General features: G+C 41.4%; 1 protein-coding gene and 1 pseudogene across 2 annotated transcripts in view; both read right to left on the minus strand.

Moving 5' to 3' along the window:
* Positions 1–2,678: 2,678 nt before the first annotated feature.
* The window catches only part of EFHC2 (EF-hand domain containing 2), a 193,819-nt gene continuing 179,230 nt past the window's right edge, over positions 2,679–17,267 (minus strand). The window contains 1 exon segment of the mRNA XM_079909606.1: positions 2,679–2,982. Coding sequence (XP_079765732.1) covers positions 2,881–2,982 — 102 coding nt within the window. The 3' untranslated portion in view covers positions 2,679–2,880.
* LOC307179882 (protein FAM3C-like) lies at positions 6,995–7,940 on the minus strand (annotated as a pseudogene). The gene has a single exon. The product of its transcript is annotated as a protein FAM3C-like (transcript).

Below are 17,267 nucleotides of genomic sequence, written 5' to 3' on the forward strand. Positions count from 1 at the left end.
AACACAACACTGTAAATCAACTATACTTCAATAAAAATAAATAAATAAACTCAACCAATAGACATATCCACATTGCTCTTCAAACGGTTAGGTCCAAACGGTTCAGTTAGGTTAAAAAGGGGGAAAAAGGTAAATAAACACTGAACATGAGTAATCTGCTGACAACATCCATACTTTACAACAGTGACTCAGCAAACCATTTAATGTGAACTTCAACAGCTTTTAATCAGTTCCCTATGCAAAGACATGATTTGATTTGGGCTTTCAAATGACTTTATCAATCATTCCCACAGTTCCAGGAATACTGAAAAACAATGTTCTTAGTACAAAAGGTTTGCCTATATTAACCTTCAACTCACCCAGACATCCACAGGCAGCACCTGCTTTTCCATCAAAATGGGAAATATTAGCAGCTAAAAATATAAGTATATGCAAAGGTTGTGAAACTTCTTTAAAATTTATTACCCAGGAACAATGACAATAGTTGAGATTTCTCTTTTTTAGAGGAAAGAGAAGAGGCAGCTAAAAATCTAAGTGTACGCAAAGGTGGTGAAACGTTTAAAAGTTATTACTCTGGAATAACGGCAATAGTTGGGATTTCTCTTTTTCAGAGGGTAGAGGAGACACAGAAATTACGGCCATCTTCCCCACATCCCCCAAAGATTTGAGTCACAGGGTTTATTTGTGCTGAAAACCAGAGTTATCTACTGCTTGAAACCTAAGCAGACTGCATCAGCATTTCAGGACCACCTGGGACCAAGGAGGTGAGGGCTGGGAGATTTCCAGATGGATTGTAAGACAATTCATTGATATTTACATAACGAGAATAAATGTTTTTCCTAAGATAGCATTTCCCTTCAGTGTCTTGAGACCACCAGCAAAAGAGGGAGGTACAGAAATTCTATTACATTAATAGTCTTTGTTTTTATGGCTTTGGCATTTATTAACTAGTGGGAGCTGTTTATTGGGTCATAAACTTTACTAATGGGCATATTATCTCTAAATTATAAATCTCCTTCAGTATATGGCTTAGTTATAAAAAGAATAATTATTTAAAGTGTCTGTATGACTGCAATGTATCATGTTTATCGGCACGATTCCTATAATGGCCGTTTAATTGCTAATTGTGGGCTTGTACTGTGAATAACCAGGGCAGTGACACACATCTATGTAACAGAACAAGCAGTTGTCATCCTACAAACTCAGGAGCATATCACTGGCTTGCTTCCTTTCCTTTTCTCCTCCTACTTCTCAAATGAACTATATTACAAGCCTATACAAGGGCTAAATTATCTACATATTTAAAATCTTGAGGGAAAGACAACTGACTGAAGAGTTGAATAGGTAACTGACGAATGTGTCAGCCTGAAAAGTTCCAGGAAAGTGTCATCCTTCTTAAAGCTTGCTCTTTGGGGAATGGAAAATCTTAAAGTGACAAAATGGCTTGGCACTGTCAGTTGTCTTTGGAAAAAAAAAAAATCAAGAAGTCAAAATTAGACTTTATGAGTAAATGGTTCTAGTATATAAATTGAGTATTCTAGTTTATTGGAAAATCCTATGGGATCTATTTTAACAATGGCACATGTGGAATTATCCTAGGTTTATATATAGAAATGGTTTATTGATGAACTTCAAATTTAAAAAATGAAGGAGCCGTTGCTGTCAAGTGAATTGGTACATCTGAGTGCCAAGAAGCCAGCTCATTTCTAGGCAAAACGCTGCAAATGTGGAGTGAAAGAATAAGAAGATAGAAAGGGCCCTTGAGATGTCATCAGTTCCTCTTCCTCCCCTCAGAGCAGTCCCTGAACGTCAATGTCGAGGACCCTTCTCCATAGGCCTCCATCGTCTCTGAGAACACCAGACAATCGGATTTATGATACCTAGCACCCAGCACTGAAGAATGGGGTACACTGAGACAAACTTCTCACACTGAATTCCCAGAGGTCCATGGTTATGACTTGTAATCGAACATACACTACATGACAAAAGTTCTGCTGAGACTAATAATGTATAGTCCTAGAAGAAAACTAAAAATAGGACTAGAGAAAAGCAAAAGGGAAACATGCTGTAGTCTTAGAATATTAAAACCTCTGGGGTAGGCGGTTATGTATATGTGGAGAATGAACCAAAGCAGACCTCTGAAGATCTTCAGCGTTCACATCCTTAAATATTTCAGACATAATACATTTTTGGTCATGCTATAATTATATACACATGCATATATTCCTAAGTTAGCAAGCTAACTTCAGAGATTAAAAGAGCATTAAAAACATAAACACTGCATATGTTTTAATTTCTCTCCCCAATTTTTCGTGTGTGTATGTGTTGTGAGGGAGGGTTTTTTTCTTCTCATAGCTTTGCTAATTTCAGAAAATAAATACCTTCACTCTGCAGAGGTTTAAGGATTATTTTGAAAAGGTGAGTTGCTACAAAGTTTAATTATATAAGTAATAAGCGTGTGTCAAAAAGATTTCAAAAAATGTTTAATAGAATCACAACTTATTGCTCTGATATAATTTGATTTTATATTGTCATATATAGCTGTCAAAAGTCATTTTCTTTTTGTGTTGTAATGAATCAAATTATGTTGGATAGAAAATTACCAAAAGATTCTTGGTATTAATAAATCATATGTATAATAAGAATGCTCAACGTTTCTTTAAATGGCATTTTTAATAGTGCTGGTACATCAGCAATATAATATGATGTTCTGAAAAACTGAAATGACAAAAGGAGATTAATTTTGGAATATGGATTTTAATTCAATATGAACCTTGTTTTTTTTGTTTTTAATGGAATCATATCTACTGAAATAAACTTGGCAAAATTAGAGCAGGAAATCAGGAAATCAAAGGGAGTTAACCAACCTAAACTGCATGGTTACTCCTCCTCTAAGCCAAACACATCCTTTAAAAGGTTTAAATAGTAAATGTATTTCACAGGAATAGGTGATGGCATCCCAAGCCACTCATCTTCACATCTCCGGGAAAAAAAACCAAAGATGGATATAATTAGAACTACATTTCAAAGTGCAGCTTTGTAAATGCAACATCAAATTGTTCCTTGTCAAGCTCTTGGCTAAGTAGTTTATTTCCAAAGCAGATATTTCTACCATCGACTTTCAGATCATAAGGACTCTGTGGTAGATTGGATTCTTGCCCTCAATCCTTCGTCCTTCCCTGTATTAGAATTATACACTGTGCTCTTTGCCATGTGAATTTGCAGCACCTCCTATGGAGTCCTTTTTCCTGCCCCTTTGACATGAACTTGGCCACATGGCTGGCTTTGGCCTATGTAATGTTAGCAGATATACCACAGCCAGAGGCCCTAATGTGCTGGCATGATTTGGCTTGGCCCTCTGTGCCTCTGCCATCACCATGAGAAGAACATGGCCCAAGATGCTGCTGGTCCCAGAATGACACAGGTGGAGAGAGCCCAGCTGGAGCCAAGCCCAGCAGATCTACGGGCCCATGGACAAGAAAAATAAACATCTGCTGTTGTGAACTACTGAAATTTGGGGGGGTTGTTATGCAGCATTATTGCAGTGATAGCTCCTCCTATACTTTATTAAGAACTCAATTTTTAAAATCCAAACTGCTAGCGTATTATACTGGCTGCTTGGTTACTGTTTCTTCAATCTAACAGTGAAATGAGCACTAGATCATTCAAGGTATGTTCTTGGGGATAAGCTACTTTAAATATGTGTGTATAAATACAAATACACATATGCTTTATATATATATATAGTATATATGATACATATATGTGTGTATATATTTGTTAATTTCAGAAAAAATAAATACCTTCACTCTGAAGAGGTTTAAGAATTATTTTGATAAGGTGGGTTGCAACAAAATGTAATTATATAAGTAACATCAAGGAGATTTCAAAAATCTTGTATATATAAATCTATACACATACACACTTTTTACTTATGCTGCAATGGTGAATTAATATTAACATCAATGGTGGCGGGGGGTGAGTCCATAAGTACGGTTGCTTTTATTTCTACTGTCAAGGTTAATTGTTGTATATAAGAGGTGTCAAATCTTTCCTAGTGCCAAATTAGTATCCAGAGTCACAAGATGTCACAGAAACACAGGAAAGGGCTCAATAATTCTATGTGATGGAATTGTGGAAGCAACCTGAGCCAGTGATATCTCACTTGGGCTTTATGGGGTACGGAGCAGTTCTGCAGGGGGTTAAAGTGATGAAAGGTGTTCTAGGCATAGCGGACAGCATAAGCAAAGGCCTAGAGACCTAAAAATCTATTTTCAAGAAAGGCTGACCAGCCCAGCGGGTTTGGGGCACACAGTACAAAGTGGCAAGAGAGGCAGTTGGAAGGAAAAGGTGGGGCCGAACTTGAGGGCTTCTATGCTAGTTTATACTTTATGCTGTGGCTAGGGAAAGGCACTGGTGGGTCTCAGTGAAATCGGATTGGAAGTTTATTAGATAACTCATTGGATGTATGAAGAATGAAATGAAGGAGGAAAATCACTCTGGAGGTTACTGCAATAATCCTGGGGAGAGATGACTGTGCCATTACCAGGGCAGCTGAGCCTGGGGTGAACAAGGGCTACATCTGAAAGGTTTTGCTGCAGTAGAACATACAATACCTGGAAGGTGACTGATGTGAAGTGGTGATCAAAGAAGGGGGTCATGTTATGGGTTGAACTGTGTCCCCTCAAAAAAGATATGTTGAAGTCCTAACCCCCTGATATCTCAGAATGTGACCTTATTTGGAAATAAGGTCACTGCAGATATAATTAGCTAAGATGCAGTCATACTGGAGTAGGGTAGGCCCCTTAACTCAATATGACTGGTGACCTTATAAACTAATACAGATAAGGATGGTTCTAAGACTTCTAAATTTAGTTACAGCTGACGATGTCTGTATTAGTTTCCTAGGGCTGCCATAACAAATTACCACAAACTGAGAGGCTTAAAGCAACAAAATTTATTCTGTCACCGTGTAGGAGGCCAGATGTCCAAAATCCAGGTGTTGGCAGGGCTGGTTCTTTCTGGAGGCTCTAAGGGAGACTGTCCCATGCTCCCCTCCTAGCTTCTGGTGGTTGATGGCTATCCTTTGATTTCTTTGGCTTGTAGATACATCACCCCAATCTCTGCCTATATCTTATTCTCTCTCTCTCTCTCTCTCTCTCTCTCTGTGTGTGTGTGTGTGTGTGTGTGGCTTCACATGGCCTTCTTATAATAACACCAATTACTGGATTTAGGGGCCACTCTAATCCAGTATGACCTCATTTTAACTTTTAGTAATGTTTTAATTATATCTGCAAAGACCCTATTTCCAAATAAGTTCACATTCTGAGGTCCTGGGTAGACATGAATCTGTGCGGGATAATGTTCAACCCAGAGCAACATTATAAGCAAAAGAAGGAAAGCAAGAAGAAGAGTTTTAAACATTTTTAACTGGGAAAATAAGGATCAGAGGGAGAAACTAAGTTCAATTTGGGGCATTTTTATTTGAGGTACCCATAGGACATCAAAGTAAAGATTCTGGTAAACACCTGTAAATAGGGTTCTGTATAGCACAGACCTAGAGTCCAGAACTGTGCAAAGATGTGGAAGTCACCTAAATATGGGTGATATGTAAAACTATGGTAATTAATAACACTAATGCAGAATCAGAAGAGCACCAAGAACTGGCATCTGTAACTAAAGCATAAAGCCTTAGTTTAAGTGATGATTTATGATGATGATGCACTAATAGCAGACTTTTTCAGGATTATAGGCATCATAATTACCTAGTAGTGATGATGATGATGATGATAATAATAATAAATTTATTGGATATTTACTATACGACAGGTATTCTTTTAAGCGTTTTACAAGTACTGAGCTATTTAATTACTGCAGTTTAAAAAATTAATAAACAGAAACTTCAATTAAATAGAGCCCAGGAGACCAGAAGGGGAAGCTTTCATGCCCTGCAATGATAGCAGAGCACAACAGGAAGAAAAAGACTCCTCTTCTTTCCTGGTAAGGACTCAGCCAATGAAAAGCCATGGACTCTTTATTATCGCTCTCCCAACTTCCTTTTCCTCTCTATAAAAGTGTTCTCCTTCCTTTGCCATGAAGGAACTTGCACATGGCTTACCATGGTTGCAGACCCCAAAATGCAGTTCTCTGCTGATCCCAAATAAATCCATCTTTGCTGGAGAAATATCTGGCAGCCTATTTATTTTTAGGTCCGTAGCAGAAAACCCTAAGAGGTAGGTATTATTATGATACCCATCCACAGAAAAGGAAACTGAGGCAAGAGAAGGGTTAAGTAGCTTGTCCAAAGTCAAACTGCCGGTAAGTGGAGGAGCCTGGACCGTAACCGCAGTATTAGGGCTCCAGAGCTCTGCTTATCTGCTGGGCTACCCTCCAAAACCCAGGAAAGGAGTGGGCCTATTCAGAAGCAGCTGGCTCTCATCCGACATGGCTACATTTGGTCCTACCACTTTCAACAAGAAAAGTTAAGTAAAAAAAAAAAAACGTGATTCTTGAAGTGACACTACACTTCTCTTTCAAGAATGCCTCCTGTTGGATGTTGGAGGTTGAGCCCAAACTGCCAACCAGCTGTGTAAAGAAGGAAATGACCATTCAGATGGATGATGGCTAAACCAACTCCTAGGGTGTGTTCTGTGCAATTCATGCTACATGGATCTTAGTGAAATATGCTTCCTATGCCCAAAAGCAGTAAATCATTGTGCATCTGTGTGTGTGCATATACAAAATGTGTGTGTATTTCATGTGTGTGTATATATACATGTACACACACACACATATATATTTAGCCCAATATCTTTTTAATTTAAAAGATACTATCATCAAAAGGCCATATATTATATATATATATATATATATATATATATATATATATATATAAAAAAAACAAAGTCTCCTTCCTAAAATCTACGTTATTCCATGATAGATTTTCACAGTGACTACTATATATATCAATATATTTTTCAAATCTGTTCAGTTATCTATTGGGTAATGCTTTTAGAATTAAAAGATGCCATTATGATCACAGTCTGAACATTCTACCATTAGGGAGATGTGCTTAGAAATGGTTCAGTGATTTGCTCATTATGATGACTATTTACAAAGATGCCTATTTACATTAGCAATAAATAATCCTGATATCAAAAGAGATAATGGGCACGCACACACCGAGATGCCTGCATGCTCTTAAAATACTTACATGTAGTTTTTCGGTTAGGGCTTTCCCATTAGCAAGTGAAAGTGTGCTCCCTTCAATTTTCTCCACATCGGTCTGGCTTCTGGGGGATGCATCCTTCCATTTCTACAACTTCGGGCCATCCTTCATATTTGTTTGTGTCCTTATTGTTCTTTATGTGCTGTTCAAAAGGGCTTTTTGTCTTAATGCCTTATCCACCACAGAAGACCCAGTTGTCTCTAAAACCAAGATGAGTAATAGATGTACTCCCCAATTCAGCAATGAGCTGCCGGGCCTCATCATTGAGTTTGATTGCTCCATCACCATATGTTCCCATTAAGACTATTGTTTCATCTTGTATGGCCTTCAGAAACTCAATAAATGGGGCCACATTTCCTCCCCACATGTCAAAATATCTGGTGTCTATTAGATCTCCTGTTTTTCCATTTACCAAGGCAACATTGATCCCTCTTCCAACATTATTCTTAACACCACTCATTAAAACATTGTCCTCCAGGCAGAGGCTGCTCCACTTGCCATTTTAAAAGCAAAATGCTTCTCAGGGCAAGCTTTTGAGATCCCACATTTATATCTGGGAGGTTCTGTAGAACGTGCAACTGCGTCCAATGCTTGCAAATAGATTTCCTAAACTTGCATCCATTTTTATTTCAAATACTTGAGAAATAACATAGAATGTCAGCAAAAATACTGCCACAGCTACCACCAACTTTGCAGCACCTGCTACCCTCATGTTTGCTTTTTCGGCCTAAGGCACTTTTCATTAAATAAGCTCCTCCAACTTAGAAGACACCAAAGCTTTAGAAGTGAGCCAAGACCGCCCTCCACAGAGTTCAAATGCAACATACAACTCCATCCCGCCTCTTTAGAGCACTCGGCCCCCATTTCCGACACGAGCTGAAGCCCCTGCGTGCCCCACGTGCCAGCCACTGGCCTGAGCGCCAGGCGCCGCGCCACCCCGCCCTCCACGGAGCCGGAGGACTGCTATATATTTCTTTTTAATCAATGAAGTCTGAGATCAATAGTCATTCAGTTCGACTATTCAACATGTCCTCAAAAGTTTCATTATAAAACTTAAAGCAATTTTCACTCTTAAGTGGTACAGTAGTCCCTCAGTATCTTATTGGTTCTGAGACCCCCTGCGCATACGAAAATCTGAGGATGCTCAAGTCCCTCACATAAAATGGTGTAGTATTTGCATATAACTTATGAACATCCTCCTGCATACTTTAAATCATCTCTAGATTACTTATAATACCTAATACAATGTAAATGCTATGTAAATAGTTGTAAATATAAATACTAAATATAAATATAATACCTAAATATAAATACTATGTAAATAGTTGGTGTGTGGCAAATTCAAGTTTTGCTTTTCGGAACTCTCTGGAATTTTTTTTCCAAATACTGTTGATCCATGGTTGGTTGAATCTGTGAATGCAGAACCCATGGATATGGAGGGCTGACTTTATTTTTAAATTTTACCATGTTATAGAGGAATATAGAACAAATATATACATTCAGAATCACTATTCCCTGATAGGTGTTTGTTTTTTTTTTTTGCGGTACGCGGGCCTCTCACTGTTGTGGCCTCTCCCATTGTGGCGCACAGGCTCCAGACGCACAGGCTCAGCAGCCATGGCTCACGGGCCCAGCCGCTCCGCGGCATGTGGGATCTTCCCGGACCGGGGCACGAACCCGTGTTCCCTGCATCGGCAGGCGGACTCTCAACCACTGTGCCACCAGGGAAGACCCTGATAGGTTTTTTTAAACACAAGTTTTCAATACAAAAAGAAATACATTATGCAACTCATAACATTACAATGAAATTATTTGGGTAAAGGATTCTCTCATGAAACAGGTCAATACTAGTAGATCCTTCCTCATACCTTATTAGGCAGCAAAAGTTTTGGTTTGTTTGGTTTTTTGTTTGTTTGTTTTTTGAGCAAGGAATCATGATTTAAATCCTAACAACAAAAGAAAAAGAAATAGAAGAACTTATACTGGAATAATGATAACTCAAGAATTTGGAGATGAGAATTAAATTTATTAGCAACAAGCCAAACTTGGGTAAATGAAACTCAAGTAAATACCCTGAGATTTGAAATTAAGGATAATTTAAGATGAAAAAATAATGTAGGGGAGCAAAATCTGCCACCCCAAAATGTGTCTCTCTGGCATGAAGATTATTTTAAGTTGATTATTTTTTTTTATTGGGGTATAGTTGTTTTACAATGTTGTGTTAGTTTCTACTGTACAGCGAAGTGGAGTTCCCTGTGCTATACAGCAGGTTCTCATTAGTTATCTATTTTATACATATTAGTGTATATATGTTAATTCCAATCTCCCAATTCATCCCACCCCCCCCTTTCCCTTTTGGTGTCCATATGTTTGTTCTCCACATCTGTGTCTCTATTTCTGCCTTGCAAACCAGTTCATCTGTACCTAGAGACTGTCATACAGAGTTGATTATTTTTAAGAAACAAATGACTCAGGAGGCACTTTTACCTCCCCCTTAACTGCCTAAAAGAATTTAGATACAGGGCCCGTACCTAGAAGGGAGCTATCACCGTTAGATAACTACATGTGAGGTAGACAGGGAGGAACCTAGCAAAGTCTGTTTGTTAAAATTCCTCACTGTGTCCCATTGTTTCTGCATGGCCCTGCAAACATTTATTTACCAAACATTTGCTCTTTTCATCTTCCTGTGAATTGCTTTCCTTCCCTTTGCAGTCCCAGACCCCTAGCCCCTTCTCCTTAGCCCCTTAGTCAAGAATGACAGATAAACCTCATTTTGCCTGACTGTCTTTAGAATCTCCCATGTTTATATGGATTCCCTATACATACGTAACTAAATTTTGTTTTTTTCTCCTGTTAAGCTGTCTTAATCTCATTTTAATTATTCAACCAGCCAAAAGAACCTAGAAGGGTGGGAGGAAATTACCCCCCCAAAAAAAGTAACAATAATGCATTTCTTTTAACCCTGATCACTTTAAATCCCATGGCTCACACAATACCTTCCTGACTGCTCCAGCCCCCCTATACTCTCTCTCTAAAATCAATACCACTTCCCTCAAATTTATTTCCCTTTGTCACTTTTCTCCAGGTTCTAGGTGGGAATGACTTTTTCTGCCTAAATATCTGATAAATGCCACAGGCATATTTGCAGTGCTTGAGGAACCCAAGGTCTGTACACTGGCAATATGATATGGTGATTTATAATAAGAAATATATATTTGGTTTTTGTCCCCATTTCTGGCACAGAGTTCTTAAAACTCTTAGAATTTCCTAAGTGATGAGAGCGATAAGGTCTCTTTTGTTACGTTAATGAAACACGATTGAAAAGCACCAGGATGGGGGCTGGTTGCCAGTGGAGCCAACCACGTGATTAGAGGGTTGGAACTTTCAGTCCCCCGCCTCCACTCCCCATTCCCACACCTCCCGGGAGGGGAGAGGGGCGGGAATTTGAGTTTATTCACCAATGGCCAATGATTTAATCAATCGTGTCTCTATAAAGAAGCCCCTGTGAACACCAAAAATGACAGGGTTTGGAGAGCTTCTGAGTTGGCAAACACGTGGAGATGTGAGGAGAGTGGTGAGCCCAGAGAGGGCATGGAAGCTCTGTGCCCTTTCCACCATACCTTGCCCTATGCATCTCTACCATCTGGCTGTTCCTGAGTTATATCCTTTTTTAATAAACAGGTTATCTAGTAAGTGAAGTGTTTCTCTGAGTCCTATGAGCAGCCCCTCCCAAGGAGGAGGTCATGGGAACCTCCAATCCACAGCCAGTTGGTCAGAAGCACAGGCGACAATCTGGACTTGTGAATGGCATCTGAAGGAGGGGAGGCAGTCTTGTGGAACTGAGCCCGTAACCTGTGGGGATCTGAGGTTATCTCCAGGTAGATAGTGCCAGAACTGAGTTGACTTGCAGGACACTCAGCTGCTGTTGAGAATTGCTTGGTACGGGGGGAAAAATACACACTGGAATTGATACCAGAATTGTAGCTGGCCCTCAGTTTTAGGGAGATTTTCACAGGTATCTGTTTAAATGAACTAACAGGAATCAAATTGGGATCTAAAGGAAGGAGGAAGCAGGAGATAAGAGTTAAGAAACTCAGGGGGATGGGGCATCGATAGAGTAGAGGGAAAAAGTATCTTCCTCATAATTTTGCCTGTAATTGGGTCCACCTAAAGGAATCACATGGCCAATCTCTTTGTAAAATAAAGAGGTCTTTGCTAACATGAGAAATCCCCTCACTACCACTGCCTAATTGTTCTAATAAATCTGCAAGTGCTCCAAACGTTACATAATATTTATGACTGGGCAGTGAGTTAAAATATTCTTTGTCCTCACTGACCTTTTATTCATCCCACACTACAAAATGCGAAGAAAACTCCAGATCATGTTGTTTCCCAGCAGTGCACATACATTTTAAGTGGAAATAACTGCATGGTAATTTTACAGCAGGTGAGCTCATCCACAGCAGTCAATCCCTCCTGTTTTAGACGGGGACGAGCCTGCTTGTATTTCTGTAAAACACCCCGCCTAAAGGTGCATGATCAGAATCTTAACTATCTGTGTGTAGTGGGTTCTGCCTGCACCTCTCCTGATCCTCTCACCCTTTCCACTTTGGCGCACACCCGCCTAACTTCCAGCCATCAGCACCTGCACTCCTTCTCCTGAGACCTTCCCTTTGGCCTCTGAGGCCTGATTTGGCTGTCCCTGTAACATGCCACAAGTGCCTGGGAATTCATTATTTTCACCCACTTCAGGAGCAGCTCTCAAACAATGACAGGAGTTGATGGATGGGATAACGCTGAGGTACCTATCAGCCACTGCATCCCTGTGTTTCCCAGAGGCATTACGCTCCAGTCATTCACATTTTTACTGGTTTGATAATATGCCCTGTGTTAACTCCTTCTCTTCTATTTCTCACTTCCCTACTCCCTTGCTAGTTATTCCCTTCACTTCGTCCAAAAAACCATTTATACTCAAATCCTTGTCTCCAAGTCAGCTTCCAGAGGAAGCCAAAGATACTACGTAATTTTGCATTTTTCAAAATTAATAAAATGTCTATGAAAGTCACAGTACAGCTCGGAACAAAGCAACTTCTTGACAAACGGTGGACGGATCCAAAGTCTCCAGTGTGACTTCCAGGTAATTCCAGAGACGGTACCCAAATCTCAAAACAAAATTCAGTTTAATCGGGAGCATAAACAGCATGTGCCACGTAGCATTTTCTGGAAGAAGGAAGAACTATGAAATGCAGAGTGAAATTCGGCAATAATGCAAAATCATGACTCTAAAATGGCTGGAAATCATTGCCTACAAGAGGGCCCCATGACAGCTTTCAATCTGGCTGTCACTAGAGCTACTTAAGATGTCAGAGAAGTTGGCAATAAATTACTTATTCATCAATGGTGGAAAAAAATGTAGCTGCCGATCTGTAAAACCACATATCCTTGAAATGGGAAGCAAAGATGGCCCTGGATGGAAACCCAGTAAACAGCAGCTGCCCGGTGAGAACAGCAAAGCTGTGTGTGAGCTCATAGGCCCTGGATTTATTTGCTTTGACATTTTTAAAAGGAAATTTAATTGGATTATGTCTCCTTCTAGTTTAAAATTTTCTACTGTAGTACTGGCCACCAGATGCATGCGGGGAAAAGATTGGGAGCCAATTAAATTCCACGCTTCACTGAAACAAGGTTATTTTTATTCGTCCCAAATGTAAGGCTGATAGAGTCATGTTAGTGATTTCACTCTCTTACTCCCCCTCCGCTCAATCAAAAAAAGGATGTTTTTATCCATGAATTTGTAGAAAGATCCAGTACCGTGTATGGAATTAAAATTGTGGTTTTCTTGGATTTTCTTCCTTCTACTAGGTTGACGTGACCTTGGAAATAATCAAATTAAGTTGACAGAAATCATAAAAACAATGAAATTTCAGTAAAATCAAATGGAAATTAATTTGGGGAAGAAATTTTACAGATACTTGTTGAGATAATCAAGAGCATTCTGATGACATAAGGAAAAGCTCAAAACCAGGAGATTTGCCTATATGCCTATCCATTTCTGTCTTTACTGTAATGCCAGTATTTCACAATTGCTTCTCTTCGCCCTAGACAAAGCTTCAGTAGAGTTGTCATCTGTGTGACTGCAGCTGAAACACAGTTGTAACTTTTAAACAAGAAATCTTTCCTTGAAATTGCATTACGGGGCAAGTAAAGTTTTCAAGTAGACATGGATATTTTTTAGCTTTAGTGATAGCTTTATTCATACAATTCAAGTAGACATCATCCAACCCTTTAAATCACAGTAGACTCTGGAAGTTTCCTACTAGGTCACCGCTTTGTGTTACGTAATCAGTATGTGTTTACCAGTTATTTTTTTAAGTCTTATGAGAATGATTAATAATCTTTTATTTCAACTGTTAAATTCAACTTGAAATATTAGACATAACTTCGCTTACTTAAAGAGTTGGCACTAGCCCCTAACTATATAATCTTGACCTTTAGGAATGCCTTTGAGTCTCAGCTTCCTATCTATAAATTGGGAATGATACTTATTCTCACAAAACGCTTGGGACAATAAAGTGTCACAGGGTATTCCACCCTCTAAATACCAAAAGGAGATCCTCGACAAGTGGGGTGCCCAAAGATATGTCCCAAGGTGTACGCCACTGTCCCCTACTCCCCAGTGCCAAGGCTATATATCACCCTGTTGTGACAAGAGGAAACTTTAGAGCCAATTGTTAATGCTTCTGCAGCTCTCGTGCTCGTAAAATGAAGCCACATCCAATTTTTCTCAGAAACGTCAAAGGATAAGATGCCAGTCACACAGTGCAAGTTATAAAGTTTATAGGAGAACCGATTTCGTGTTATTTTTAAAAACGTGACTTCTGAGATTAACCAGGCAGGCTCTAAACAGCGGGACCTTTTTTGCCAGTTTTACAGCTACCATCTGTGAGCAAGCACAATAGAATGGAATTGGGGTCTCTAGGCCGTGACAGCACCAGGGCAACATGCTGAGACCACAGATAGTCACATAATAGAGTGAGAATTAAATTACAGCCCCAGTGGCTCACCATGGGCTGCTGTGGAGGACAGGCAGAGGCCCGGCCAAGGGAGCTCCTGAGAATCCAGGCTACAGGCCACAGTCAACAATCCTGGTGGGTGACAGTCAGCTTCCACCCATCCACACAGGGAAACCTCTCACTAACTCAAAGCTGTACTCGCTACAGCCACAGTCCTCTCTGTGAATTTTGCTTCTTTGTTGTTGGTCCCCAGGCCTACTAGCTGATGCCATGTAACAATCACATGTAGGTGGAGCCCCATCGAAGTCAGAAGGACCAGTCCTAACATCCAGTAGACCAGCTTCAGAAGCTGTTAATCTTAAAAGCTGGCTGTGAGGCTTGCTCACTGGAGCCCCAGTCTTTACTCTGGTAACAGACTGTACTGGCTCATCCTCCATTTGCCCCTCAAGATCCATCTTTTGCCCTTCTCACCAAGCTCTCTGCCCTGGGAGACTGACCTCTGTGGACCGCATCACTTCTCGAGCTTCCTTGGTTCTCTGGCTTCCAAATGGGTCCAGCCAATGGGAAGCAGCAAGAGGTCAGGGTATTGATTCCACTTCCCCTCTCCCTGCTTCTTCCCTGCCCAACCATGCTCTTCCACTGGGCTCCAGTAATACCAGTCCCTCCCTGCTTCTCCAGACCCAGGGATGGTAAAGGCTTCCCACTCTAGCTAGGCCCTGGGCACTCCACTGCCCTGATTGGTTCCCTGAACCCTACCCTCTCCTCTGTCAATAGTCCCTGCATTAAATCCATATCCCGACTCCTCTGAGTGGGCCGTGTGTCTCCTGCTAGAACCTCACTGGTACAGGGATTCAGCCTGCTCTGTCCCCTGGTCGTGGCTGAAGGCTTGGTTCAAGCCTGCTGACTGGCCCCCTCTGGTTGCTGAATAGTGCTAACTTCAGGATTCCCCATCACTGTGCTCCCTGTTTTGGAGAGACTCCCTGCTAGAACTCCCTGTGGCGCTGCCCTTCCCAATCCCAAGTACTGTGTACCAGACCACCCCCCTACTCAGCCTGTGGTTGGCTAAAGCCCACAGCTAAGCGGTCTCTTTTCATTTCTCAGTAAGATCCCTAGTTCAGGGAAGACAACCTGTTGAGGACAACATTCAGCCCGAGAGTAAGGATACCCAGGTTCCGAGTGGAGGCTGGTGACTCCCGGAACTTCAGCCAGAGACAGCTTGTCCAGCTCATACACTGGAGGAAGCACGCAGCCGCCCCACTGCTGGCTTCCACCTGGGCCATACTTCCACACAGGAGCCCAGCCTGCCATTCCTTGTTCTCAACAGAACTTTAACCTGTCACGTCACATTCAAGGCTGGGTCACTTTCACAACCTGGTGGATCTTGTCCTGAAGTCCCACATATGATTTTTGGGCTACAGCAGACTCCCTAAGTGTTGGCAATCCCCAAAGCTCGAAGTGAGAGGTTTTCTTTGCCCAACTGGGCCCCACAGACCTACACACCTGGTCCAGCTCCTCTACCACTTCCTCTTCTGCCATAATCACGGCCTCTTCTGGCATAACCTCTTTCTTGTCAGTTCCCTGCCACGGGTGAAAGCTCAGACAATAACAGAGGAGCAGGTGTGTGGAGAAGGCTGTGCCACAGGCCAGGCCTCCAGTTCATACCAAGAATAATCAAGAGTGGTTGGTTGCCAAGACATGATATACCATCCAGAATCCCCTTGAGGAAGGACTTGGTGGCCCAGTTGCTGGGAGACCCCTTCAGGGATTACCTCAGCTACAGAGCTGTCTTGGCTGCAAAGAGCCACATTACCGCAGGTCATACCCCTTTCTAAACCAACCCACAGGGATGAAGTCCAGGCCATTTTGGCCCAACTCAGGACAGCTCTGAAAGGCCATTCTAGCTCCAGAGTTCCCTTCGGACCAGCCAAGGCTGTCTTTGGACCTGCATCGAAGCTCAACTTCTCCCTCTGCCCACTCCTATGTCCCTCCCCTCCCTTCCACAGGTATTGATCCCAAGGACACTCCCAAATAAATATACTGCACATTAAACCCCATCTGCTTCCTGGAGAACCCAACCTGTGACAGGCTCTGACCCAGAGTGTCTCAGGGCATTATTAGATATTGACATTTAGGTACACTTACATGGTTCAGGAGATACTATACTTTTCATTACTCATTCTACTCTCTGAACTATGCAATATTACGCTCAACCCATTGACACTAAATATTTTCACATAGATTACAGACTCACTGATACCATTCCCAAGCTATCTTATATCCTCTTTAATGGAACGATAGCAAGCTCAGGAGTACCAGAGTGCTTCAGACTCTGGAATTTAGTTAAGTTCTCATTATTGGTTAAATTGATTAGGTACCATTTGATAACTATGTTCTTCCTTTTTTTAAAGAAAAAACTGGCTGAAAAAGAACGGCCCTATCCAAATGTCTCCCACAGACTGAACTGCTTCTAGGCTTGGTCATCAGAATTGACAAGAGGCCCTAAGACTAAAGTTCTTCTCACCATAAATGAGTAACAATTGAAAGAGCTGACTTACTGCTAAAGCACAGGCCCTATCTGATGCTACACTGCTGTTCTAACTCTGTTTTTTTGGGGGGGGTACGCGGGCCTCTCACTGTTGTGGCCTCTCCCATTGCGGAGCACAGGCTCCAGACACGCAGGCTCAGCGGCCATGGCTCACGGGCCCAGCCGCTCCGCGGCATGTGGGATCTTCCCGGACTGGGGCACGAACTCGTGTCCCCTGCATCGGCAGGCGGACTCTCAACCACTGCGCCACCAGGGAAGCCCAGTGGTTCTAACTCTTACATTTAACGATAGAATCACTGATCTTAGTTCTCAAGGCCCAGCCCACTGACTTGAGGACGTAAGACATCTCCATTTTACGAACAACAGGAATAGCTAACATTTAAGCTGTTACTATGGGACAGGTACTGTGATAAATGTCTCACGTGTATCAATTCAACCCTTACAAGCAACCTGACAGAAGCACTACTTTTATCTCCATTTT

Source organism: Stenella coeruleoalba (assembly GCF_951394435.1).
Source record: "Stenella coeruleoalba genome assembly, chromosome: X".
Classification (NCBI taxonomy): Eukaryota; Metazoa; Chordata; class Mammalia; order Artiodactyla; family Delphinidae; genus Stenella; species Stenella coeruleoalba.